This window comes from Rhamphochromis sp. 'chilingali', assembly GCF_963969265.1.
Source record: "Rhamphochromis sp. 'chilingali' genome assembly, chromosome: 2".
NCBI lineage: Eukaryota > Metazoa > Chordata > Actinopteri > Cichliformes > Cichlidae > Rhamphochromis > Rhamphochromis sp. 'chilingali'.
In genome coordinates this window covers 55145202-55170983 of record NC_137930.1, presented here as the reverse complement: position 1 = coordinate 55170983, position 25782 = coordinate 55145202, and the positions used below count along the sequence as shown (strand labels likewise).

The following is a 25782-nucleotide window of genomic DNA, read 5'->3' as shown; positions in this document are numbered from 1 at the left end:
GAGCGCTCCTCTTACCCGAAGGGAACGTTCGAAAGGCGTGACGTCTGAAGGGTTGTGTCAAGCACTGGTTTCCTGCCCGTGATGGACATTCAGAGTACAGTAGCCTTTCACCGCCTTAATTGATGGTTGGATCACAGGAAGCAGCTTCATGTCTAAATCATCCCAACTGTCAGGAGGGGGAGCAATTACAATAAATCTCAGTTTCTCCCCTGATTATTCACCCAGCCGAGGAGGGAAACCATTAACCCTCACGCCTGCCTGGCGCACGTTAATTTGACAGAAAACACAATTGTGTCACCACTCACGTGGAACATGTTTTCTCATGCCTAACCAGCCGGAGTCGTCATGGCTGTTACACCAGTGACGTGCCCGTTAGGATGCACAGTAATTGGGCAAAAAGCTTCTGTCAGCATTTCTTTCACAGGTGGAAAGTCTGTCAGCCTTCACCTGCCTGCATCACTGACTCTTTATATTTCTGCAGCATCTCCGGCTCGGTCACTGTGATGTTCGTCTGGTTGTGTAATCCGGAGGGTGAGTGGAGGGGGATTGAGTAGTTGTCAGTCTGTGGGGCAGGTGCACTTTGGCTCCTGGGGGACTGTAATGGGATGAGGCCCAGCCACAATGAGTGTTTGATGACGGGGTTGCACGCCTCCTGTGGGACTCTCCCTGCATGCAATTATCCTCCTGCTCCATCCTCCCGTCTAGTCTGCAGCTCAGACAATTTCTTTTTCCACACTGCATTCTCAATATTTTTTTAGTCCTAACGTATAATTCACATTCCTCATACCCCAAAACATCAGGTATTAATTAAGGCCTAAATTTCAAGGCAGGATTGGAGTAATTACTGTTTTACAACACCCCCCGACATGACAATACACATCCCCGGGGCAAGTGGTTTTTCCACACACCTCCTTCCTCTCTCTTGTTAATTGCTTTATTAATGGAGATCTTGCTGGCTCAAATTGGATTTGCACAAAATAACATGTTATATATCACTACTTTGCACCCACTACAAACCATATGTAATTTGAACATACACACACACAAAAAAAAAGACTGGTGTGTTTCCACCATGACTCCTAAACGTTTAGATATTATATTAAAAAAACGATTTTAAATGAAACCCTCTGCAAAACGGCTTTACAACGGTGTGCTATCATCTCTGCTGTACTTTCCAGTTGTATCCATTAGCATTACATTTGATAGCATTTGCTCTAATGAGTCAGAGAAACGGGGATGCAAAGGTGAGAATTTTCCAGGATGAGAGGAGTAGACAGAGACTGCTACATTTAATTTATCTTTTGTTTTTCACCTTCCACGGAAGTGCAGTCACATTTGAAGCAATCCATCACAGGTCCATCCACTTCCCTACCCCCCACCCCTCCATATCGGATTACACTGACAGCTTCATACACGCTGATATAGTATCAGAAGCAGACAAAGGAAGATAAGATCCAATACGATACTTGTCGTGTTTTGACAAAGCACCGTCAGCTCTGGAAGAAATCGTAATAAGAGAGTGGAAGAATTTGCAGGTGATGAGACAAAATATTTTGCAGGGTTTATTTTCACTTTGCTTTTCTGCACATAATTTTTCTTTATTTATATAATCCATCATGCCGCTCAAAGAAATAAATTTGTTGCCACTATCTTTGTTCAACCTTCAGAGATGTTTAGTTTAAGATGTTATGATGATAATCAAACCCATTTAAGCAGCGTGCCTGCTGACGGTGGTCGCTGATCGTCGTCATCCTCTGAGTGGGACACAGGTGTGCGGAGGGGTTTCTCCTGCCTCTGTGATCCATCGCTGAAAACACAAAAGGGGCCAGACTGGAGCGGCTTAGGCACGTGCCGAGGGAGGGCTCTACCCTCCTGCGCCCACCCCCTCAGAGGACTCCCTATTTATACCACCAGATGGTGGCTGGATCTGAGTTTTAATGAATGTTATCCTTCATGACCCTCCAGGAGCTGCAGGACAGCAGTCGCTCTCAGCACGTCTCACTGCAGTTTGTTACCCCCACGCTGCTGGAGAACAAACGTGACGCTGGACGGATGGAATGTAAAATAAGGAAGGATAAGACAATCATCCAACTCTTTGCTTAGAGCATGTTCTTTATAACAGACAGAACTGATACACATGTATGAAATTATAAGTTTTCTCATTTGTCCTTTTGAATTAATAAAGCGCATGACACATTTAAATTAAATAAGCTGGATGTAAGCGGCTGACTTCGACTCTCAGTCTGTTCTAATAAAGGCTTACTAGCTTGCTGCAAACAGCTGGAGGTCAAATATAAAATAAGCAATTCAGAAGATAGATGGATAGGTGGATGTTTAATAGCTAAATAGTGTTACAGACTGCCAAAAGAAGCAGTTTCTTCTTAGTGGTTTCCAGACATGTGGGTATGATTTAGACTGTTATAAATAACGGGTAAAACATGGTTTTATTAAATATTAGATTGGCATAGGCATAGTACTAAAAATGCTGCTTTTCTTGTAGGCTTATTGGAGTCAGATGGTAACACATCTGAATCATCACCATGGCAGCTCTCTCACCCTGCCAGTAACGTGTAAGGCTGTGAATCAGAGTGAGAACCACAAAGTCTACACAAGAAAATAACTGTGGGTGGAAGCACCCGATGGCTACATGCTAAAAGAGTAGAGGTGGATAATTCTCGTTAGTTTGTGGAATGGTGCTCTGAAACTGCATTTTTGTAGATTTTGTAAATTAAACACACTCCCAACAAATTCATAATTATTTTTGCATGCATTTATAACACAAGAGCAGGTTAGATCTCTGCAGTCGTTGCTGGTTGGCATATGTTCTTCACTGGCTGGAAATAAACTGGTTGTGTATGCGCTGCCCTTTACTCAGTGACCCTCGTCCGTCTCTACGAGAATTGCTTTCACGGTGTGTTAAATGAGCCGTGGCTGTGTTGGTGTTTCCCTCCGCACGGTGGCCCGGGCTCTAATTCGCTGACAGGGTTATGTCACACACCAGCCATTGTGCAGAGTTTGATTGAAGACGCCTGATCTGACTAATTGATCCCTCGCTGCACAAGCGCTCAGACACATGGGCAAGGTCTGAGATGTGTAAATTGGCAGTCAGGTCACATGACTGGAATTAAGCCAATCCAAATGTATAGGTTTAGATCAAGCACTGCTGGAGGCTTTTACTGACAGATGGTGTGAAAAAAAGTGAAAATCATTTGAGGTGTGTAGAGTTAGGAAAGGGTACGTGGTTGCACAGCGCTTTTGCTGGCTTTGCTTATTGCTATTTCCTTATAGCCCCGAGCTTATTATCAAACCCATCTCTCTCCACAGATCTGCATAATGTGGAATTAAACTTTAATTTCTTTTTAGGTCCTCATAAATCAGCCGCTGCAGAATAATTTTAAACAACGCAGCTCCTAATGGCTTGGTATTAGGATCAAATTTATGAGGCTGAATGAAACCTTGAGCTTCCAAAGACCCATGGCATCTGTTTACTGTCTCACAAGTACGTTCAGTTTAAGTGAGTCGGATCGTGTGCTGACACGGTTTACAAAGCAGCACAAAAGCTATAATGTGTCCAAACAAGTAAGTTCAACAGTTCAACAAACAGCCAACTGGACTGACTAATATATATACATATATATACACACACACACACACACACACACACACACACACACACACACACACAAAAAACAATAAATCCAGAGATAGAGATTAACTCCTGAAGCATCAAGAGCAGGATCTCATTTGCCATTGTTCTTGTATCATATGCCCCACCCTGTTCTTCGTCCTGCCTCTTTTTCCACTTTTCTAGATTAAAATCTCATATAATAAGCAATCTGGCCAATTTCACCAACAGTGAAGTCATCACAAATATTCTAATTATCACAATATATCATTAAAAACATGTTTACATTTCAACAAGAATTACTATATTGCAACAAATTTTCAGTCTGAGAGGAGCCACCACAGTGACCATTTTTATTATATCTTTCTACTGCATCTGTAATTAGCAGTTATGTGTTTGTCTAGATACATGAACTGAGGAAAAGTGCAACATGAGTCAAATATTGTACTGAAACACATTTCTGTAAACAAAGGTGGAAAACATTCAAGAAGAACCTAAAACTTTTTGCTCTGCTAGAACAATTCTTCTCATCACCAGCCTAAATTCTCACATGTTAAATATTTCATAAACCCACAGTCATGCTCACACTTTGGTAAAATTAAACAAAACTGACAGAAATATCATTACAATTGTTAGAACAACGTGACCATTAAGAAAAAAAACTGATGTCAGCTGTTTAATATGCTTTTTCTGATACCGAAAAATATAGACAATATCAAGATATAAACAGGAATTTGGCCACAATTTGATCATCTTTCAAGCTCCAAGACCATCAGTCACATGTTTAAAGCTGACAGCAGGTCTCCCCACACACTCAGCCCTGTGACATCAAAGTCTCCATCAGAAATCTTCAAAGCATTTAGTTCTTTTTCTACATCCCCCCTCAGAGACGGACTGGCATCGAATAAAGCCAGAAAGAGCTCAGTAAGTTTCTTGAAGGACACTCCGGGACCCGTGCTGGTTAGAACCCATTCGCCGTCACTTAAGCTGTATTCCATTTCCGAGGCCCACTTTTTCAGTACATTACAAGATGCATCTCTGAGTTTCTGATGTTCTTTTGCCAGGTCTTTCAAAAGTGTAGGAGACAGTAGAGAACACATGTACTGCAGCAGGCTGTGTTTCTTTTGCAACCAGTCTAAGAGAAAATCATGTGCAGCAGTTTGTGCAGTACAGCTTTTGGATGTCAGCAGAGCTGCAGCGATGACTAGACAGAATTGTTGCAATGCCCCTTCGCATCCCTGGAGAACAGAGCCTAAAAATTGCTCTGCCCTGCAGGTTTCACTGCCTTGGTTCAGCAGAGCCTCCAGCCTCTCCATCAGCATCTCCCCCTGCACCTCAGCATCAGCACCAAGGGCTGACATATCAGCTACGGGGCTCAGGACCTTATAAACTGATTTGCATTGAACTATGTGACTGCAGAGACCTGTGACGTCCTCATAGTCTCCGTGCATCGTCTTGACAGGACGCGTTGTGTCAAAGAGGATCTTCATGAGAGAACTAGGAAGTTCTGGGTTGTTCAACAACCTGACGAGCAACAAGTGCTGGCACCGGGGGAGGTCCGAGAAGGAGACTTCGGTGTATCCGGGGATGGTATCTCGCAGAGTTTGGTTTGTGAGCTGCAGCTGTTTCTCCATGATCCTCCTAATAGCGGCGTTATTATGGAACCTGGAGAAGACGTGCTCGCAGTACCGGGCCCAGTGAAACGCCCTGGACAGAGTTTGTTTATCCCAGTGATTCACCGCATCGCTCTGCGCCGCCACCGCCAGCATCTCCACCGTGCTAGCTAAGTTTTTCAGCACCGCCTCCATGTGGCGCTCTCAGCATTCAGAGTTCAGCCTTCAGTCCGGCTTCGGAAACCCACTGAGGAGAAAGGTTACAGCCTGAACCTGAATCATCTGAATTTCGCTATGCTGCTGAAAAACTGCTATAGCATTTGAGATGTAGCGGTTTAGCTACATGTTAGCTAAGATGTCAACATACTAGCATGGCAAAACAAGACTTCCGGTGCCGCACTTCAATAAATAATTCCTCTTGAGTAACGTGGGTTTCAATAACAGCTGACGTTACAATAAAAAATGAATATGACAGCACGGAGAAAGTTGAAGAAACTCACATATCTGTTGCCGGTTTCTACTGCTTGATTTTCCGGTTGAATATACCGCTCGTTAGTGCGCAAGTGTGCCAATATAATTTCATCCCCTTCAAAATAAAAGCACATCAAGTGATCTTAGCGCCACAAAATGAGTTAATGAGTTCGGTACACACAAACTCGGAATTTTTGTGCTTACGTGTATTTATTATATGGATTACACACACATTTACATTAAAAAGCATCATAAGGGTGTTCTGACTAGGAAGACTACACCTGAAACACGTAATTAATGTATTAATAATGATCGTCATTCATTATTTCAATTTATTCTCAAATGCAAGATAGTGTCAAATTACGCCTAAATGAACCAGTCTTGATATAATAACAATGCGACTAGATGGATCAAACAGCACAGTTGCACACACAGACAAAAACTTTACATCAAAGCGTTTGGAAGAATAGAAACTCAGGCCAGAAAAAAATGTTACAGAGGGAACACAAAGAAGAGGCAGTGCCAACACGACCAAACTTTCCTCCCATCATCATAATCAGCAGCAGCAGCGTAGCCTGCTGTGAGTGAGTATATGTGTGCGCGCGTATGCGTGTGCTTGTGCAGTCAGCTTGTGCAGCGAGAAAGATCACCCCGGTACACACTGGTTTGTGATTTTGGAGGCTAACCTGTGGGTCGGTGCACCACTGTGAAAAGCATGAAAATTGGGAACCAGCATCTCACAGGACGAGTGAGAGGAAGGAGCGCACCAGCGAGCTGAACCCTCAGGGTGAGCACACACGAGAAGCTTTTCATTCAGGACATTTTTCGCTACTTTTACACTGTTGCTGTATGACTGTCAGACTATTCATACTTGCATTTCTGTTTTAGGTTTAGATCATTTTTAGAAAGTACCCTTTGCAATCTCTTCCTTTTGTGTGCTTTGCAGAACAATACTATCTAATGAAACTCATTTAACAGTTGAGGGGGGCTTGGTTGAATCTTACTTCTTGACAGTTGACAGGAAGGTGCTTGCCTTTTTACTCCTTTCAGAGTTAACACCAGACATCTGTAATTAAACGGAATATCATATATTTTGTGTACTAGCTGCTCTCAGTCACTTCATTGGTTTTTAATTAGCAGGCGCTCTGCTGGATTTGAGTCATAACTCATCAAGCGTCCTCCCTTGGACCTATTTCAAGAGTGGTAAATTGTCTGTTGTGGGCGCTTTATTTGTGACAGCTGTAAAGAAGGAGACAACCTAAAAAGCCTTATTGCAGTTGTAAATGAAGTGAGAGGCCAATACAGTTCTACCCAAAACCAAGCCCTGGCACCAAATTCAGAGAAACTATAAAAATAGCTCATTTTATCTGTTTTCTTGACATACAGTCAGCCTGAACTTTGGTTTGTTGACAGTTCAAATGTTTCCTTAATCAAAGGTCTGAGGTTGCATATTCCATTATGAAATCATTTCATTTGTAAGACTTAAGTGCAGATTCCCATACAGACAGTGTGCTTCATTGACTGTAGCACCTCAAGCAATCTGATACCTGAACACAACAGATTACTTGTCAGCAGTAGAAACATGCTGAGTGTCCTTATTTAGATGGACAAATCAACCTCCAGATCGGCTAACTGTTGTAGTGGAGGAGGGCACGCAGGGCAAAGAGGGTTACGAGGACAGAGCCGCTCTTGTACTTTCTAATGTGATTCATCAGTCAAAATTCCCATCCATATGCCTTTCCCGAAGCAATCTGCAGCCAACCGTGGCACATTAGCATGGCTTTAGTGAAGTCACGAGATGACTCAGGATGAATGTAAATTTTGTATTTCTATATATATATTTTTTTAATGTTTTGGGTTGAAAAGTGGGATCTCTTTGTGAATGCACAAAGCCTAGCATTCGATCATGAACCAGATTCTTAAAATACACGCAGTTTAGCAGAGTGCAGGCTGCTGAAGCAAAACATGTCAGGAAACAGTATGGTGAGAGGAACCAGGTATGTTTTACAACAGCTGGCCGGGGCTATTTTCTTGGGGAAAAAATGGTGAAAATTGAGCTCGATGTTTGTTTACGATCTTGTCAAGAACAATAAAACTGAACCAAGGTTGACATGAAGATTTATTGAACAGAGACTAGTATGTGCGAATTCAAACAAAGCAAGAAAATTGTAGTGAATTTTAAGTTAATTTAAAGTGACATGTGAGAAGACACATAAGAATCTTTCAGAAAGTTTTTATACCATACAGCTTTAATAAGGAAAATGTACAATAACAATACGTAAAATAGCAGCTTGATGCATTGCCCACTGACGCAGCACAGGGAATGAGCTTGTTAAGCTCTTGCACTGGGAGACATGAGACATCCTAGTGCCCTTGTTCTGTCTGTCAGCCTTCACCAGTGGACATGGGAATGTAGCACCTGTGTGTGAGCGCCGAGCTCCAGACTTTTGTGTGTGTATGCAAGCGAGTAGAAGTTGCCTTCTCAAAGATCTGACAGCCTTGGTCGGACATCAAGGTCCTGATGTCCAGTTTTGCATCACGGTGCCATTTAGTTGCAGCCAACTCCAGACGGACCTTGAAATGTTACACAGCTTTAAAGGTCAGATTCCTCATATCGTGCTGCACTCACTCAGTATTCACAGGAAATTTTCATCCACCGCGTGCTTTGAACTACTTGTTCGTGGCAGCTTCCTTGTTTAAATAAGCTCTTCTTGCAATTTGCATCCGATATCCTGTTTTTATTTGCGTGCCAGACGGTATGTGAAATGTTCCTGCTTGGAGGAAGCGGTGGAGGCAAAACCTTTAAAATGCAACAACAAGATTTCAAGAATGTGAATTCTCTTCAAGTAACTTTCTGTTTCTTTAAAGAACCCCGGACAAAGAACTTTACCAGAAAAAAGGAGAACAAAGTCACTTCATCATTGGCTGTTAGGTAAGCTGTAATGATACCAGACTTAAGATGTTTGTTCTGTATGTAACAGAGAAAAGACATTTTGCTCATATCTTATTTGTTATTTTAAAATAGAAACTCTTGAGTACTTTGGGAGCCTTTAAATCCCCGTTATGCCACTACCTCTATGCTCTAAAGGTTGGGGTGTCTCCTTTCTGTCTGCATTGCATCGTTTTTCTATGTCAGAGTACTTTAGAGAACAGATTGACGCTTGCAGTGCTGCTGATGTGCCCTGTTACACAGCTCAGGTCTTGCATCTGGTGCCCAGTTGTTTTGTCAGGCACTCACTCTTCTCCACCGCAAATCTGTTAATGGAGTGACACTGGACTGATATCTGAAAGATTTTCATATTGCAGCTAATGCGGTGCACCCTTGGCGCACTGTAGCCTGGTATTGGAAAAGACTGGGCCAAATGCTAATTTACTCAGTGACTTCACTTTCAAGGAAATAAGCAGCAGTTAAATATTGTTCCAAGTACTGATGTCAAATGCAATCTGTCCATCAACCTGTAATGCAAGACCTGCTGCACTGTTGACTGTGATGGGCTGATATGCACCGCTGGATAGACTGCTTAATAGATGGCAGAGTAATTTGAAGGAGCTCTTTGTTGGTTGAATAAAAGTCCTACTGTACCAGTCTGGCTGGTATAAAAGTGTCTCTTGTCCAAAGAAGGGGTGGAAAGAAATGGTGCTCTCTAATGTCATCAGGTTTATTGTAATCCATACCAGGATTTTGACCAGGAGAACAAAGCTGCTCTCCTTTCCTGTTTCAGCTTGCTCCTCCTCTGCCCCTTTTGTGAATATGCAACATGAATGATAGCTAATACAGAAGAATTTTATTGTGAGGATCCGTTTAGATCACGAGTATAAAACACACACATGTTCAGAGGTTCCTTCTGTTATCGTGACATATCATGACCGCTGTAACCAACTTTGTTTAAGCTTTCAAAAGAGCTGCACAATATTTGGAGGATGCTAACTAGAGCTGAAATGACGGATTAGTATATTTCCAGAAAATGTGTAACTACTTTGAAGGTAAATGAACCTCTGGTTTAAGGTTATTACATATGAGAATTCTCCGATTCACTCTGTTTTGCATCACTGTCAACTGAATGGGTATAACACTGGGAATTTCTCTTTTTGTTTTTTGTTTTTTTCCTTTTTGATATCAAATGAATTGAAGAAGCCCTTTCCTAGAGTGTACCCCAGCTCTTGCCCTGTGACAGCTGAGATAGGTTCCAGCCCACCTCCTGGCAACTCTAAATTGAATTAAGTGATGCATTGCATCACCTAATTATTCCCTGGAGAGAGTAATTCCTCGCAGTACTTGTTACATTACTTTAGCATTACTCAGAAACATTGCCTGAGATGAATTGTCCCATTTACCAGTTAATAGTATCAACCTTGAACTACAGTGCCACACACTGGCATGAATCCCTATCCTAGTGAGGACACAGGATCTTTCTTTTATTGTTTAAGTATTAACACAAAGCTAACAGCAAAGTTGAAAATCAGCTCATTGTGCAGATAACTGAAGAACCTTTGTAATCTAAGTAATGCTGACTGTGAAGTGTGCAGGAGTGGGTCTGCGTTACAGTGTGATCAGGGGACTTGGTTGGAGGGAATGTCTTGGACTCTTTGTCATGTTCTTTGAGCCATTCCTGAGCCGTTTTTGCCATTTGATGAGGTACATCGTCCCGCTGGGGGAGGCTGCTGCTGATGTCTGGCAGAGTTTTTCCAGTTCTTTCCAGCTGAACGCTGCTTTTTAACAATATGATCAATGTTTTTTTCACTTCACCACTTAATGGTTTTAATGTTGGGGCTCATGTATGTATATACATACATACATGGGTGCATACTCAAACATATGCATGTATAGAGAAGAACATGATGGTTTTGTTGCCTGCTACAACAACAAAGCATTTATTAGCAGGACTTAGATGGAGTCCAATTAATATGCTGAGGTATCTGGATAATATGTACCTCCTTTATTAATGTTTTGAAGATCTGCTATACTGCACACTGGAGCTGCACATTGTGTCTGCTTGCATAATATTACAGATATCTTACATGTTCATGAATTCTATATCATTGGACTGTCTTAACCTTCTACTGCTGATGAATAGGGAACCATGTGCAGTTCCCTGAGCCCCAAACAGCCCAGCGGGCCCGGCCTGACAGACATGCAGCAGTACCAACAGTGGCTTTCCAGTCGACATGAGGCCAGCCTGCTGCCTATGAAGGAAGACCTGGCCCTGTGGCTCACTAATATTCTTGGTAAGTCACACTAACGAGCAAGAAACACATGCTATTAACAGTGAGGATTTATTACCACGAGTTATAGTTTATAACATGGTTTAATTCGCTAAGCAAAGCGAATTTAATTCAGTTATATTTATATAGGGCCAAATCATAACAACAATCGCCTTGAGGAGTAGTAATACTATTACATATATAAAGTTACAGTTATATTCCTGAACTGTGGTTAAAATGTGTTTTAAATCATTCATTTCTCAGATGTTTTGCTAGCTGTGCGAAATAAAATAAATTTAAAAAATCAGGGTGTGGTTTGTAGATTCATTGGATACACAGGCTTAGAAATAGCTTGGCTTTGAAAAAATCCTGCACATTTCATTGCTTTGTGTCTAAAATTAACTTGACTGGTCTTTGCTGATGTAAACACCTCTGCAGGGGATTGTGATCAATCCGCACCTCATTACAAACTATTTTAAAGTCCCCAGATTGTGTGGACCTGTTTCAGTTGCAACGCTCTTTCATAGATTTACTTTAAATGAATAATGGACACCATTAACTGTTCTTAAATAATGCACAGTGGGTGGGAGCATCAGCACTGTGCAAGGATGTGGTTGCATAATAAACAATTCTCTGCGCTGTACTTCTTTAACAGCGCAGCCACAAAACAAAAGCACAGTGCACTTTGATCTGATTTGAATGGGTGTGTATGAATGAGTTTTGTATGGTTTTTTTGTTGTTGTTTCTTTTTGTTTGTTCCTAGAGCCAGGGAAAAATTTGTATTAAACATGGATATCATTAGTGAAATACCTTAGAGAAACACCTACAGTCATTTCCATGATGTTTTCTTAAGCATTCTTGCACCAATGACTCACCAGAGTCAGCTCATAAATATTCTTACAAAGGCTGCCACCAGAGTAAGAATTATGTATTTGTTAGTTGGGTTTCAGAGATGTAAACTGTCTGTTAACCAGTGTTTCATCAGAATTTTAAATTTGTTAGAGTCAAGTTCTCAAAATTTCAATGACTGAGTGCTAATGAGGAAGCCAGTGTATGAGTGAACACACAAAAATACACACATGCAGCACGTTTACTCTAGCTTTTGTCATAAGTATGTTGGTTTGTGTTTGTAATTATCATGTTTGTACTGCTTTTAGGTTATTAACAAGGTCGCACCTATATGTTAGAAGAGATAAGTATGAACTGCTTGATTGTTTCTTGTTACACAAAACCAAGGGCCTCCGCTGGCCCTGGTGCTAAACGCTTCATAGACTGTGCTTTTTGTTTAAAATATGCTTAAGAACTACTGTATGTGTTATGACTGGGAGTTACTCCTGGATGCATATAACAGACACTTTTCAAACCAACTATAAGGTTCCTGAGACTCTCTCATGTCTGTGTGTAAACAACTTAAAACAACTTCAGTGTCTTCCGCGTTATCTCTGGCTGTGTGTGTGTTTGCACTGGAACCAGCTGAGCCAGAAAGCCATGGAACTAAAGGGTTCAGAAGCAGGAGCATGCAAGTGTTTCCAGTGAATAAACACTACAGAATTAATTTGTTGGTTTAGGCCAAGTTCTGTATTTGCTCAGTATTTTTTTTTATTCTGTGAAACAAGATGCTGACATCCTTGATTACAGTTTCAGGTGAGACCTGCCGTGTGGCCCGCTGCCGTGTGGGAGGCATATGTTTGGTTATACTGATGAGTCATTGTTGTCAAAGCGGTAACAGCTTGGCTCGTATTGTTTTCACTTCCCGAGTCTGTCTTTTTGTCTGTCATCATGGCAAAATGTGCTCCTCAAGACACTTACTTAAGCAGGAACTACCACAAAGGTGGTTTAAAGCACTTGGCAGGTGTTTATGTTTGTCTTTGTGCATTTGTCTGTGGACAGTTGTTCAGTTGTTTAGCAGTGCAAGAAAAACCCAAGAAACTTAACAGGTGTTTAATTGTAGTTTTAATGCAAGGAGAAGGCTGAGTTTGCAAACGGTCAGAGCTCACTGATCCTAATATATTCCCAGTGTAAGATGATCTCAAGTCAGATTGAAGGAACTGGGCAACTCGTATGATTAAATATTTAATTTTACTATACTTCTATTGGAGCCCGGTGAAAGATATTTTCCTCTCACAGCGTGGAACGAGGGTCGTACGAGTAGAGTATAAGACTCACTGAGTGTTTCTCAAGATTTCAATCTCTCTTTTCTGGGCTCAATTGCAACATTTGGAACTCATTAAACATTGAACCCCTAAACCCCTCCTCCAATAAGACAGAGAAAAGGGATAAAAAAAAATATCTCCAGTTTCTTTCCACAGACACCCCCCTGCCACCACCTCCTATTTCACGATGATCTAACTAAGAAAGAATGGTCCTCTGGAAGTCAGTCAACTGGACACCACATGTTGATCACCAACGTAGCTCTGCAACTGCACAGGATAATGAGGCATTACTGTGTACAAACAGATGCCACGTTTTTTTTTGGATTTTTTTATGCATCCCCGTAGTTGCCATCCCACGGTGTGTGACCAGGAAATCCCCCAGATCCTCTCAAATCATGTTGTACTATTTCAGCTTTTGGCTCCTCCAGAGCCGCCACAAACCCGGCAGCAAAAGCGACGCTCGGTCATTAAAACGGTTTTAGGAATCAACAGCACTGCGTCAGGTTTGACCGCAACTCGGAGTGAAGTGGAGATTAAATTTTATTTCCTTACGCTATATGTATATTTTTTAAACTTGTGGCGCTGCTCTTTCTTTATGTGTCTCCTGCTCAGGTCTGGAAATCACTGCTGAGAGCTTCATGGACCGCTTAGACAATGGCTTCCTGTTGTGCCAGCTGGCTGAGACACTGCAGGAGAAGTTCAGGCAGAGTAATGGAGATCTGCCTACCCTTGGCAACAGCAAGGTACAGAGAGACTGCAATAGTCCTGTGTGATACAGGTTACAGTAAAAACACTAATCTGAAAGTTAAATCTTGGCTGAAAATCTTCCCAGACTATCAGCTTGAACGATTTCACAGAGCATTGTTCCTGAGTATGAAAACATCATCTGAGCAGACACTTATTAGGTCAGATTGACTGACAGTCACTATTTAAAACCACTTCCACATGTAATGGTCTTTTTCACATCTAAATACAAAAGGATATCCCAACACAACATTTGGAAAGTAGCACAGAGGCAGAAAGACGCTCTTGATGACTGCGCCCGTGAATTCCTACTTTGCAAAGAACTCCACAATTTTAGAAAGAAGTGCACATAAAGTGGGATGGGGGGATGGGGGCCTCTTGCCTTCAACAGGGCAAAAAAGAAAAAAAAATAAGGCTAGCAAGGACACGTTAACTGATGGGGCCCCACATCCCCTGTGAGATTTGGGAGAACAGCATTAAACGTTCTTTTCTTGTGAGCCTTGACTGAGGATTTAATGAATTTCATTAAAACGGGTGCCTTGAGAGTGGTTACCTGTAATTTCACCCAATCAGTCTGTCCAGATGTATATTTATGGGGTTGGTGACTAAAACAACTAGGCAAAAGAAAAATGTTTCTATTTATGCCCCATATATTATAAAAACCCCATGGATACATCCTCAAAAGTTCAAAAATATATGTTAAAAGATGGATATTTACCTTCAGTATCTGTTTATTGCAGATATTTAAATGCTGAAGTGACAGCTGGTCTCAGTGGCATGCAGCAAAAACTGTGATTGGGTCATGTTCGTGCCTCTGTTCGGAAGGCAAGAAGTAAAAGATGTTTGTTGGTCCTTCAGTGAGAGTTGTTGATGTTTGCACTGAAGCATTACTGTGCTGATGTCAGTGGGTCTCCTGATCTCAGTGTGAGCGCAGCAGCACAGATGTGAGGAAATACTTGAGGTCAATGACCGTGAGACAGCAGAGGAGCTGCCGAAATAGAGGAGTCTATTGATTGTGAATGCCAACAGAGGGAGAGAGAGAGTCCTTGGATAGGCTTTAAAATGAAACAAAGCTGCATTATGATATTGTGCAGCGAGCGTGATTTGATTCTGTTTGTCTGAATTAAGGGTTTTCATTAAAAGATTAACCGTGTTATTCATGTCTGATACACAGTATGTCATCCAATGAGTCTTTATGCTTGTCGTGGCATTTGATCAGCTCTAGTTGTTTGCTATCAGATTTCACCACTTAAAAGAGGACATCCATCTGTGTTCAAGCCCTGTTATAAGTCGATGTGGTGTGTGAAGTGGGCCTGTGACTACAGCACAGGGGTACCATCAATCACACTTTGCAGATGCTGTGCTCCAGACGTCTTCCCATGTGTTTATATCAATCAGTATTAAGTCCAGATGAGCAAAGGTTGTTTTCGTTCTTGTCATAACACTTTGACAGGCTGATTTTTGTACAGTCATTTCAATAACTGGGGGAACTTATTGCTATAGCACTGAAATTTTAAGCAAAAGTGCAATGTTCAAGACTTGGTTTCGGCAGGAGAGTGAGATGAGAAGATCAAACATCGTAAATAAGTAGCATTGACCAAAAGGGATTTTTTTTACAGGGAAAGGAAGGGCCATGAAGCTAGACGCAGCTGCTGGTTATCTCAGCAGAAAGGCTTGGAGAGGAAAAAGTAGCCCGGCTCTGTACAAAGTTCATGAAATCTGTCCGCTTGCACCCATAAAGCACACCACATATTTGCTTAACCAGTGCAAAAACAGAGATGTCAGTCGAAGACAGTTCAACCTCCAACTAACATATGTGATAATAGCATAATCTTCTCATCTACCTCTTAAAGTAAGAAAGTACCAAGTAAATGTATTTTTAAAGTGTCAAACTGCTCATCTCGTGTGTGCATGTTGAGGTATTTAAATTCTTTGAATGAAATAATTTGATTATAGCTGTCGTTGCTCATTTCAAGCATAGCAGTTCCTTTTCCTTATTATTATTCCCATATGTTTAAAGATAATCTTTTCCAGAAGTCCCCTACCTCCTGTGCAATCATTAGACATTCAAAGGTGCAGATCATTTGGCAGCCAAGGCAGAAATAATAATACATTCATCTGATTGTTAGATGAAAAAAAAAAAAAACAACCTTGGCAAAGTTGAATATTTATCCGGGAATGCAAAGTCATTTAACACAAAAGATCCCCTAAAAAAAAAGTCAAAAGGAGAGTCTGGAATGAAAAGAAAAATACCCACAAAAGCTTGCATATTTCCAGCATGAGCTCATTCCACCTTTCTCAAAGCACAGACACACATATCCTGTATAAAACCACAGCAAAGCGCATAAATCTCCCCGAACAGACCGTGTGGGGGCTGAAACCCATAAGCATGTCATTTGAGCCCAAATCATAGACAGCCTGGTAAAGTAGCACAGGTTTTCAAACCCGTCATTTCTCATATTGATCTCAATGGGAAGGGTTCTTGATCCTGGGCTGAAATCAGAGCCTCAGCAGACATCAGTGTAGATGTAGATAATGTGGCTCTGTGTTTTGGTGGAGCTCTGGGTATTGGTTCGAACAAGTCACTCTGGAGGACTTTTGTCCTTTCTTTGTTAAACTGCAGAATAAGATGTTTAAATCCGATCTTGTTTAAGTGAAAGTAAGGGGGTTCTTCTCTGTGTCTGTGACAGAGAATTCCCAATCGGAGGATACCGTGTCGGCGGAGCGCTCCATCCGGCTCCTTCTTTGCACGGGACAACACAGCCAACTTCCTGGCCTGGTGTCGTGAGGTCGGAGTTGGAGAAACATGTCTGTTTGAGTCAGAGGGTTTAGGTGAGTCTGTTTTTATTTCTCACCCTGCGAAAATGTCAAGATGTAGGACAGACCGGGTACATAAACAGGCATCACTTTCCTCACAAAGATTCAGTTCTCTCAGGCTTTGGTTATCCCTGGCACTGCTGGGGCAGTGGGCTCAGATTTCTATCTTCTGTGAATGGCCTGATTGTACAGGTACAGTGACATGCAGGTTGGCCTGCTTCCCTCTCCTCCCCTCTGAGGATTAGAAGCCTCACATCACCAGACCGAGCCTCACCTTCTTTGACGTGCTCAAAAAGCTCACAGTCCGGGTAGCACAGTGATGGGAGCAGCTCTACCTGACAATAAGGGAATCTCAGACAATGCACTCATGCACAAAACATCTAAAGTAAAACTACAGGAGCGTGGACATAAAGGTGTGAGATGGTGAGAAAGTAGGCCAACAGTATGCAAATGTTTTCCTCAGCGCACAGTAGGGATATTTTTCTCTCTTCCTCATTCGCTCTCTCAGTGTTTATCTGTGTCTTTCTGATCTTTCGCAGAGCTTTCTTGCACGTTATTTCACTGCAGTGTCCTTGCAGCAAAGATATGCCCGGACTGAAATATTTCCCTCATAATCAGATGTGCCCCTGACAAGAGCACAAATACGCAGAATAGTCATAAATTCTTGCCATATTTTTGACTAAAAGGTTGATCAGCCATTGCTAAAAATATTCAAGCTATGTAAATCATTTCTGGATTCCAGGATATACACACACGCAGTGAGCTAGCTGCAGTGAACTATAATCGCCTTCGAATCCAGTGGACATGTGATTGTAATAAAATGCTTCAGTGAACAATCCAGCTGACGAATGTCTTTTTTTTCTTTCTTTCCTTCCCTCTTACTTTCTCTGGATGGATTTGTCAGTTCAGCAGTAGGTGTAACAACATCAGGTTTGCTATCACGCAGTGGATATATTCTTTCTATATTGCATGGTGTGGTGTGTCACATTATTCATGCTTTGTGTGTCCACAGTCTGGTTTGATCTATTATTTGCCGTGGTTACCGTTACCCTCTGAAGTGGTTAAAATGAACATGTGAGCAGTATTCTTTCCATTTGGTTTGGGATGAACAGGATTAGAGAGGACCATGTGATTGCATGAAGTTCATAAGCTTGTTTTTATGTCCATTTCACCATCACACAGCCACTCATTCTCATTCATCACCTTCATCCAGATACAGTACAGTATTTTAATCACCAAATCCTAAAAGGTGATCTCTTTTTGCAGTTCTTCATAAGCAGCCACGAGAAGTCTGCCTTTGTCTTTTAGAGCTGGGCCGGATAGCATCACGGTATGCTCTTGGTTTTTACATTTTCCTCCTTGATTGTCTAGATTTTCCTGTGTATGTCTTTGGATTGTTTTGCAAATCCTTTCATAATTTCCGTGTCTCTTTTATTCCTCATCTAGGTACAATGTGGAGCCTCCTGGCCTTATAAAACTGGAGAAAGAGATTGAGCAAGAAGAGAAAGCGCCTCTACCTCCTCCGTCACCTGTATCTCCAGCTCAGCCTGTCCCTCCATCACCCTCTTCATCTCCTTCCCCATCCCCTTCCCCATCCCCAACTCCTACCAAAGTGACTTCTATCAAAAAAAGCACAGGGAAGCTTTTGGATGATGCCGTAAGTTAGCAAGTGTTCACCTCTGTTTGCTGTTTCTACTTAACTTATCAGAGGAAAAACATCAATGTTTGTTTTTGTCAAAACAGGTAAGACATATCGCCAATGATCCACCTTGCAGATGTGCAAATAAGTTCTGTGTAGAGAGACAGTCGCAGGGTCGATATCGTGTTGGGGAGAAGATGCTCTTTATTCGGGTGAGTGTGTTACAGTATTGTACAAAAGTCCTCGTTTCTTTGTATTTTGCTTCCAAGGAGCCAGACTTTCTTGGATTTTTTTAAAAGCAGTCTTGAAGAATACTTCTCCAGGCTTTTTGCAAGTCTTTCCAAGTTTTTCTTTGGATATTGGCTGTTTTTTCCCTCATTTTGAGTCCAGTCCTTGTACCCGACCAGTTTCAGGAGAATGTTTTTTTGGTTTGTTATGCCACTTAGCACTAACCTATGACTCATTGAAGCATAAAAAACGCACATAACTCAAAAGATGGCCCAGTCTTGCGTCTGCACGCGACAGAGACCTTAGCAAATCGTCTATCTTTAGGCACCTTGTTATTAGCAGTCTGTCACAAAAACATAATTTGTCCCCATTTCTTTCGTTGCATCCAGGAAAATGTCACCATTTTACATGAATAAAATAGTATTTTTGCAACAACAAAGTGATTCCCAAAGAGCTATTAGCCAAACACTTGACATGTGGTGTGCAATATGTCCTTAAAATTTTTGAGGAAAATGGACAAATAGAGGAGAAATGAAGTTGCAGGCCTAAGAAAAATATCTAGAGCATAAGAACAGGATTCTGAAAGTCCCGTCCTTAAGAAATGGGGGGGGGGGGGGGAAATCCACCAAAGACCTGAGGCAGGACCTGAGCTGATTCATCCACTATTCACTGCAGCCGCATCAGAGATACTCTCAGCGGAAGGGTGGCTAATTCTTAAGAATAGAATAGAATGCCTTTATTGTCACTATACAGTTGTACAATGAGATACAGAGGAAGGGAATCAGGGAAAAATGGCTGTGGTATGCCACAAAACTGAACTGAAAATCAAAATCATCAATATGTATGGGGCAGGTCACAAGAGAGATACAACTACAGCAATCTTAAAAACACAGTGATTGCTTGGGGGTGCATTTCAGCCAGTGGTGTTGGGGATCTTGTTAAAGTGGATGGAATTATGAACACAAAAAGGTACTGTCAGATTTTGATCTACCAAGCAATACCACCTGGAAAGCATTTGACTGACAGTTTCAGTTTCATTTTTCAGCATAACAATGATCCCAAATACACTGTCAGTGCAGTAAAAGGATGCAATCAGTCAAGGATTGGCCTTGCCAGAGCTCGGCCTCAACATTATTCAGGCAGCTTGGGATCATCTTGACAGAGAATCCAAGAAACGGTGACCAATATCCAGATAAAATCTTTGGATGTCCTTCAAGAAGACTGCTTAAATAAATTTATAAAAAGCTTCCCTAAGAGAGTTGAAGCTGTGTTGTAGTATAAACGTAGTCATACCAAATACTGACCTTCAATCATGTTAGACTTGTACAAACTCTGTTTTTGCCTTATATATTCTATTTTCAATGTTTCCTATTTTCCTTGCAAAATATAAGGAAATGAGTGATGGCTCAAGATTTTTGCACAGTACTGTATATAATAATTAACATAATCGTTTTTTCACTTGTATCACTTTCATATGAGGTTATCAAATTATCAGGTTTTGGATATTAGCATAAAACTGTTCAGTGGAAAAAGTCTATTGTTGGGAAGGCCCCAACGGACATAGTTCTTTACTGGTGAGCTTATCCTTAAGCTTAGTTTTCAGGTCACTGTTCTGAATGTTTCACATTCAGTTTGCTATTATTACACTGTTATGCACTACTATAAAGTCTCAGTCCAAATAATAATGAAGACATTAGTCCCAGCACTGAAGCTTCAGAGGCAAATATTACACATTATACAATAATGACTCTATGAAATAATTGTTCAAATAAAGTAAATCATACATTACATTGTAACCTTCTTTTACAAACTGGCAAAAAGAGTAAATAGTCTATTTCTAGCAGTGGAAAATGACAGTAACCGTTTTCTTATTTTTTAATTATTCCATTCATTTTATTTTCATTCCACTTTGCGGTTTGTAACAATAACGTCTCACATTGCAAAGCAAACTCTTTTTCCAGTCGTATAGCAGATATGTGGGGCTGGTTTTGGCATGAAGGTCATCCATTGTGTCTACAAATGGCCTTTGCCTTGACAATGTTTACTTTCATTTGCTGTAAAGAGAAAGCAACATCCACACATTCACCTATGATCTCACAACCAACTTACCACTTGGAATACGTCTGACCCAGAACTGGCTGTTGTACTAACATAATCACACACAATCAGTCTTTAAGCTCAGGAAATGTTACTCAGCTTTCTCTGAGTGGAGAGATAAAGGCGATTCGTGAAAGATAAATGGAGAATAACAGATCGGAGAAGTAGCATCTCTCCCCTTGGGATCCTGGTTACTTGGCAACCCACAACCGGGATTTACACCTCCAAAGATGTGATTCATGCTGGCGGTATGTGTACATTAGCAAAAGGGAGTTTACTCTTGGATGTCCTCTGCTGTTTGTCCATTGTATTGCAACTACTAATAGTTAGTAGTTGGTTTTTAAAAAACAAACCAAAAAAGTCTTAAACAAAAATGGGGAAAAAAGCTTCAGGACAAGCAGCAGAGGATGAATATATACCGTATAGTATATAAATGGGCAGCCATACTGAAAAATAGCTAAATTATAACAACATTATTAAACATCCGTTACCATGTGTCATCGTGGATACTAGTCACACCTTCAGTATGTGCGATACTGCTTAGGATGACAAACAAAGCAAGTGTTAAGCCTCTGTTCCTCTGTCTCCCAGCCAGCACTCTTCATGCTGAACATGCTTTAATTAAAATTCCTCACATGGCTTTTTCCCCCCCAGCAGCTGGGTCGACTGAAAAGGCATGAATACAGTAAGCCCAGTCACTGTCTGTAGGCAGCTGGGAGCAAGGACAGCAGTGACGTGCAGCAGATCTCACTTCACAATAATCTGGGCCGCTGGAGAGGCTGACCTTCTGCTGGAATAAATGAGCTAGTTGTAGCTTGAATGAGAGAGCAGAAAAACACCAGAGTGGTTTTGTGAGAAGTGCTGTCCCAGCTCAGCCCCGGGCCTCTGCCCTTCTCTGGCCTACTGAGAAGGGTTTGGAGTCCAGCAAGGGTCTCGTCCCAAAGCAGCGTGATTGAAAACCCCTCTGCATCACACAGGTCCATTAAATCCACAATCACAAAGCCTGAGGCCTGGTGCTGATGATTGGATCTACTGCCCTGCTCCTGCCCTCACGATTGATTCATTTAAGAGGCCTATAAATGTTGTATGTTATGCTGCTGCAGGGCAAGAAGCGTCATATCTGGCCAAACTGAGGTGACAATTGCATGATGTAATTTGCCCTTTTTAACTATGTATTGTTTTCCTATTTGTCTGAATCATTTTTGAGTTGAGTAAATAATCTTTATAATAACTTGTTTTGGATTTACTCTTCTTCAGATAGGGCCATTCAGCAAACAAGCTTGTTTCCTCAGAGGTGTAATGGTGTGTTAATGAGGTAGAGGGGCAAAAAGCCTCCATAGCAAGGCAGACATGTTTTATGTGTGCAGCCTCTGGGGAATGCAGGCTTCTGATCATCGAATATACCAGCGCCTTTTATTTCGTCTCTTTATTATAACCGGTGACGTTGCCATGGTAGCCAACCTTGGGAATGTGCCCTGATGTGGCAGGTGGCATCGTTTTCAAGCAAATGTTGTAGAAAAGGGATAGGAAAAAAAAAACACTGCATGTGTCTGTTTAACCAGACATATAATTTAAGGTTTTATGCTTTTTAGTGATGAAATCACCTGAATATTTATTAGCTATCCTAGTAGGTTGGGAAGTTGATCTTCCAGCTTGTCAACTCAGACCCATAAAATGTTCAGTGTTACCAGAAGATATCCCATTAACACTGCAGATTGTATGCAAATTCATGTGTATGAATTATCAGTCAACAAAATTGTACGATGAAATTGGGGTGGCTGTGGTTAAGGAGTTAGAGCGGGCAGCTATTGAAAGATTGGTGCTTCTCTGGCTGCTACAGCCTGCATACCAAACTATCTTTGGGCAACATGCTGAACACACAGTTGGTCCAAATGTGTTCATCACAGTGTGGTAAATAGAAAGCATTTAGACGTAGAAAAATGTGCTTGCACGGATGTGTATGTGTAGGAAACATGTTAAATAAAGTGCCGTGAGTGCTCCAGTAGAGTAGAAAAGGGATATATAAGAACCAGTCCATTTACCATATAAAAGTGAACATCTGTAAATTTTTCGGTAATGCTGATGTTTGTTTAGAGTCAGTGATGTAAATGTGTCAGACTTAGCCACATAGGCTAATTTTCCTCAGCATTCCTTGGCAGGTTGATTATATTTACAGACATGCTTCAACTTAACTTCCATTCATATTTATTGCCTGATTATCTATGTCCCACCTGGACACCAGTGGGGCCTACCCCGCAGTTTGAGAACTACTGGGCTAAGCTATCACTTATTGATTAACCTGTAGACTTTATGGGTGGTGTAATTGGGAAAGTAACAGTAATAAAACAATAGAACACCACTCACCAAAACTGAAGCACAAACCTCTTGGATGTTAATAAAGTTGCTGCACCTCAACCCTGCTGTACAATCATTAAGTGGGTAATTAGCTAAAAAAAAAAAAAAAAAACAGCCTGTAAAAGTGTCTGCTTCTGCTCTGAAGTTGTAAATTGTAACATGGGTGTCAAAGAACACTAACTTGTTTTGGAGCCAGTATTAAGCACCCATTCAAATTCAACAAACTGCCCAATAACAATAGAAGTTAGAACTGGAAGACCTTGTCTATTAGCTAATGCTGGCAAGCTTGGTTTGCTTGTTACATATACTCTAGGGGGACTACACACCGACACGTCTTAATTAGTGCACAATTAGCAGAAGGTACAGTAACAGAACAAACAAAAATTCCCACTTGACAAACATCAGTGCTCTCTTGACTTTTATTCTACCACCAACAGCTATTTGTCATTGCATTTTTTGCATGACAAAATATATATGACCCAGTAGATAATCCTCAGACTTATTTGAGGGAATGTCTCATTAATTAATAATTTCTCATACCGACCATAAGGTCCCACTCAGAAGGAATTTTAATAACCTAATCCTTTGATGTTTCCTGTAGCACCATCATCATCAAAAACTGGAAATTTTAATGGGCCTAGTTTATCATCAAATGCCTGCTACTAACAGAAGCATTTGTGTTTAGGGCTACTTTTATTTTTATATGAGCATAAGGTCAAAGCAGTGCTGCATCTGCACACAGTCTCATCACTGTTAGAGTTAAGAAATAAGAGTTTCTTAGTAATCAATTCACCTAGACGTTAGGGCAGCAGGGTTGATAAAGAATCCCTCCAGGGATACCAACCACTTTTGGGACACCCACATCAATCAACAAGCTTTGACATCAAAGCCGCGCTTACATGTTCGTTCAGCTAAAACCCAAAGCTTCAATCAGGGTAATGACATTAGTCCTATAGAAGGGTTCACCCACATCTATTAAAGCACCCCTTCTGACACACCAGCATCACAACATAATCCTATTTTCTTCCGCAGATGCTGCACAATAAGCACGTGATGGTGCGAGTCGGTGGAGGCTGGGAGACCTTTGAGAGCTACCTGCTGAAACATGACCCATGCCGCATGCTCCAGATTTCCAGGGTGGAGGGCAAGATATCCCCTATAAGCAGCAAGTCCCCTAATATCAAGGACCTCAGCCCTGACAGCTACCTGGTGGTGGCAGCGCACTACCGCAGCAAAAAGTGAAGACACGAGACTGAAAAAAATTCCATTAATAAAAGGACAGATTGACTTCGTGCTGTTTTTTACTGTGTAGAGAAGGGGGCGTAGCTATGCAACATATCCCTGTTCTCATGAAGTAAATATTAAAGCTGTAGTGCAACACCATTCACAGAAAGCACATTTTTCTCATAGTGATGATTTTGTTTTGTTGGTTAAAGGTCATTCTTGGGTGTTTTCATTTGATTGGGCCTGGACACATGTTAGTAGGCCTCTGGGTGTTATTTACTTTTACATAACAGCAAACAGCTTTGAAAAACATGCTCATTATTATCGTAACAGTATAATTGGTTTCATAATTAGTGCAAGGGAAGGTGTAGATTTTCTTGAGATTTGAGATTTTCCTGTTTTTATTGCATCTGAAGCAATATCACATATGGTAGGTAGAACACTTTCATCTTTTAGCTCCTCATATAAATATCTGTATTTGTACAAGGTAAAAACACAAGTTGTTTTTTTACATGAAATGAAATGGGTGCTGGAGATGTCGGCAATTTTATGAAGCCAGTATTCCTTGGTACCTTGATGTGGATTCTATTGATTTGTCTGTGCTAGTGTTGTTTTCCCACTTTTTTTCATTTCCCATCAAACTGATCTTCTTATCTAATTTTTTAATAATACACAGACCCTATCGGGCTGTGGCTCAAATGGGATTTTATCTCCCACATTAGAAGAATTATTTAAACCCAATGAAGTTTAAATGCTTTACTTTATACATTTAAATTCTTGTAAAAACTCTCATAAAACCTAAATTTATTCACAAAATGTTATAGCTTTTTCTTTGTGCATTTCTTAGTAGGCTAAAAAAAATAAAGCAATGCTCATATTGTTTACATTTTGCATAACTGTTCTATGCAGTACATTTATATATTAGCATTTTGATTGTATTATGCATTACTAGAATAGATCCTGTGTGTAATAATGTCTTCATCCGACAATCATATGTTCGAATCAGTTTCACTAGCTTGTGATTTATAAATAGATTTACTCATTTAAGGTCTCACGTTCTTCACTGTGTCGTATTACTGACCCCTACAGGTGGTGCAGTGATTTAAATACGATTATTATTGATTACTTTTGGGGGGTTCTTACAATGGAGAAATATCAATCACTGCATAATAACTCATGTTATATTAATTTGCTTTTATTCCTGGAGAATAAATATGTCGGTTTGGTATTATATTCACTGGTTGTGGAAAGCAACTTTCAAGCCAGATTTTAGTTGTACATTTCCAATAAATGCTGAAAAGTTGAAACTTCTCATTTTGATATTTGCACGTTGTATTTTAAATTGTTAATGAAATACTAGTTTGCTTATCACTTTAAGAGTAGGCTGCTTTTTTGGGGGGGGGGGGGGGGGGGTTCCATATGTATAAAAACAAAATGTACGTACGTCTTTATCTGATCATCCTACAGTTACGTCCAAAAGACCCGAGCCGCCCGTCATGTGCACAGATTCGGTGAAATGTGCAAAAATAAGTGGAAATAGAGTCCATCAGGTAAAAACAGAGTTCATGCTGTTCTAATGAGACGAGGTTTTGGTTTTGTTCATTAATACTGTTT

At 40.9% G+C, this 25782-nt stretch overlaps 2 protein-coding genes across 4 annotated transcripts; one reads left to right on the top strand and one right to left on the bottom strand.

Annotated features, from left to right (window-relative positions):
• Nucleotides 1-3512: 3512 nt before the first annotated feature.
• fancf (FA complementation group F) lies at nucleotides 3513-5797 on the bottom strand. Its single transcript, XM_080873335.1, has 2 exons — nucleotides 5739-5797; nucleotides 3513-5485 (listed from the first exon to the last, which is right to left on the bottom strand). The coding sequence occupies exon 2, from the start codon at nucleotides 5431-5433 to the stop codon at nucleotides 4402-4404; it is 1032 nt and encodes a 343-aa protein (XP_080729461.1). The 5' UTR covers nucleotides 5434-5485; nucleotides 5739-5797; the 3' UTR covers nucleotides 3513-4401.
• A 195-nt stretch (nucleotides 5798-5992) lies between these two features.
• gas2a (growth arrest-specific 2a) lies at nucleotides 5993-25469 on the top strand. 3 transcript variants are annotated; one of them, XM_080873349.1, is made up of 9 exons: nucleotides 5993-6496; nucleotides 8578-8641; nucleotides 10785-10935; nucleotides 13677-13807; nucleotides 16499-16640; nucleotides 17892-17955; nucleotides 18072-18282; nucleotides 18369-18476; nucleotides 23977-25469. In XM_080873349.1, exons 3-9 carry the CDS (start codon nucleotides 10791-10793, stop codon nucleotides 24184-24186), a joined length of 1011 nt encoding a protein of 336 aa, XP_080729475.1. In that variant the 5' UTR covers nucleotides 5993-6496; nucleotides 8578-8641; nucleotides 10785-10790; the 3' UTR covers nucleotides 24187-25469. The 3 variants fall into 3 exon arrangements, with proteins under 3 accessions (XP_080729475.1, XP_080729476.1, XP_080729477.1); XM_080873350.1 differs by lacking the exon at nucleotides 5993-6496 and adding an exon at nucleotides 8133-8308; XM_080873351.1 differs by lacking the exon at nucleotides 5993-6496 and adding an exon at nucleotides 8327-8465.
• Nucleotides 25470-25782: the final 313 nt, after the last annotated feature.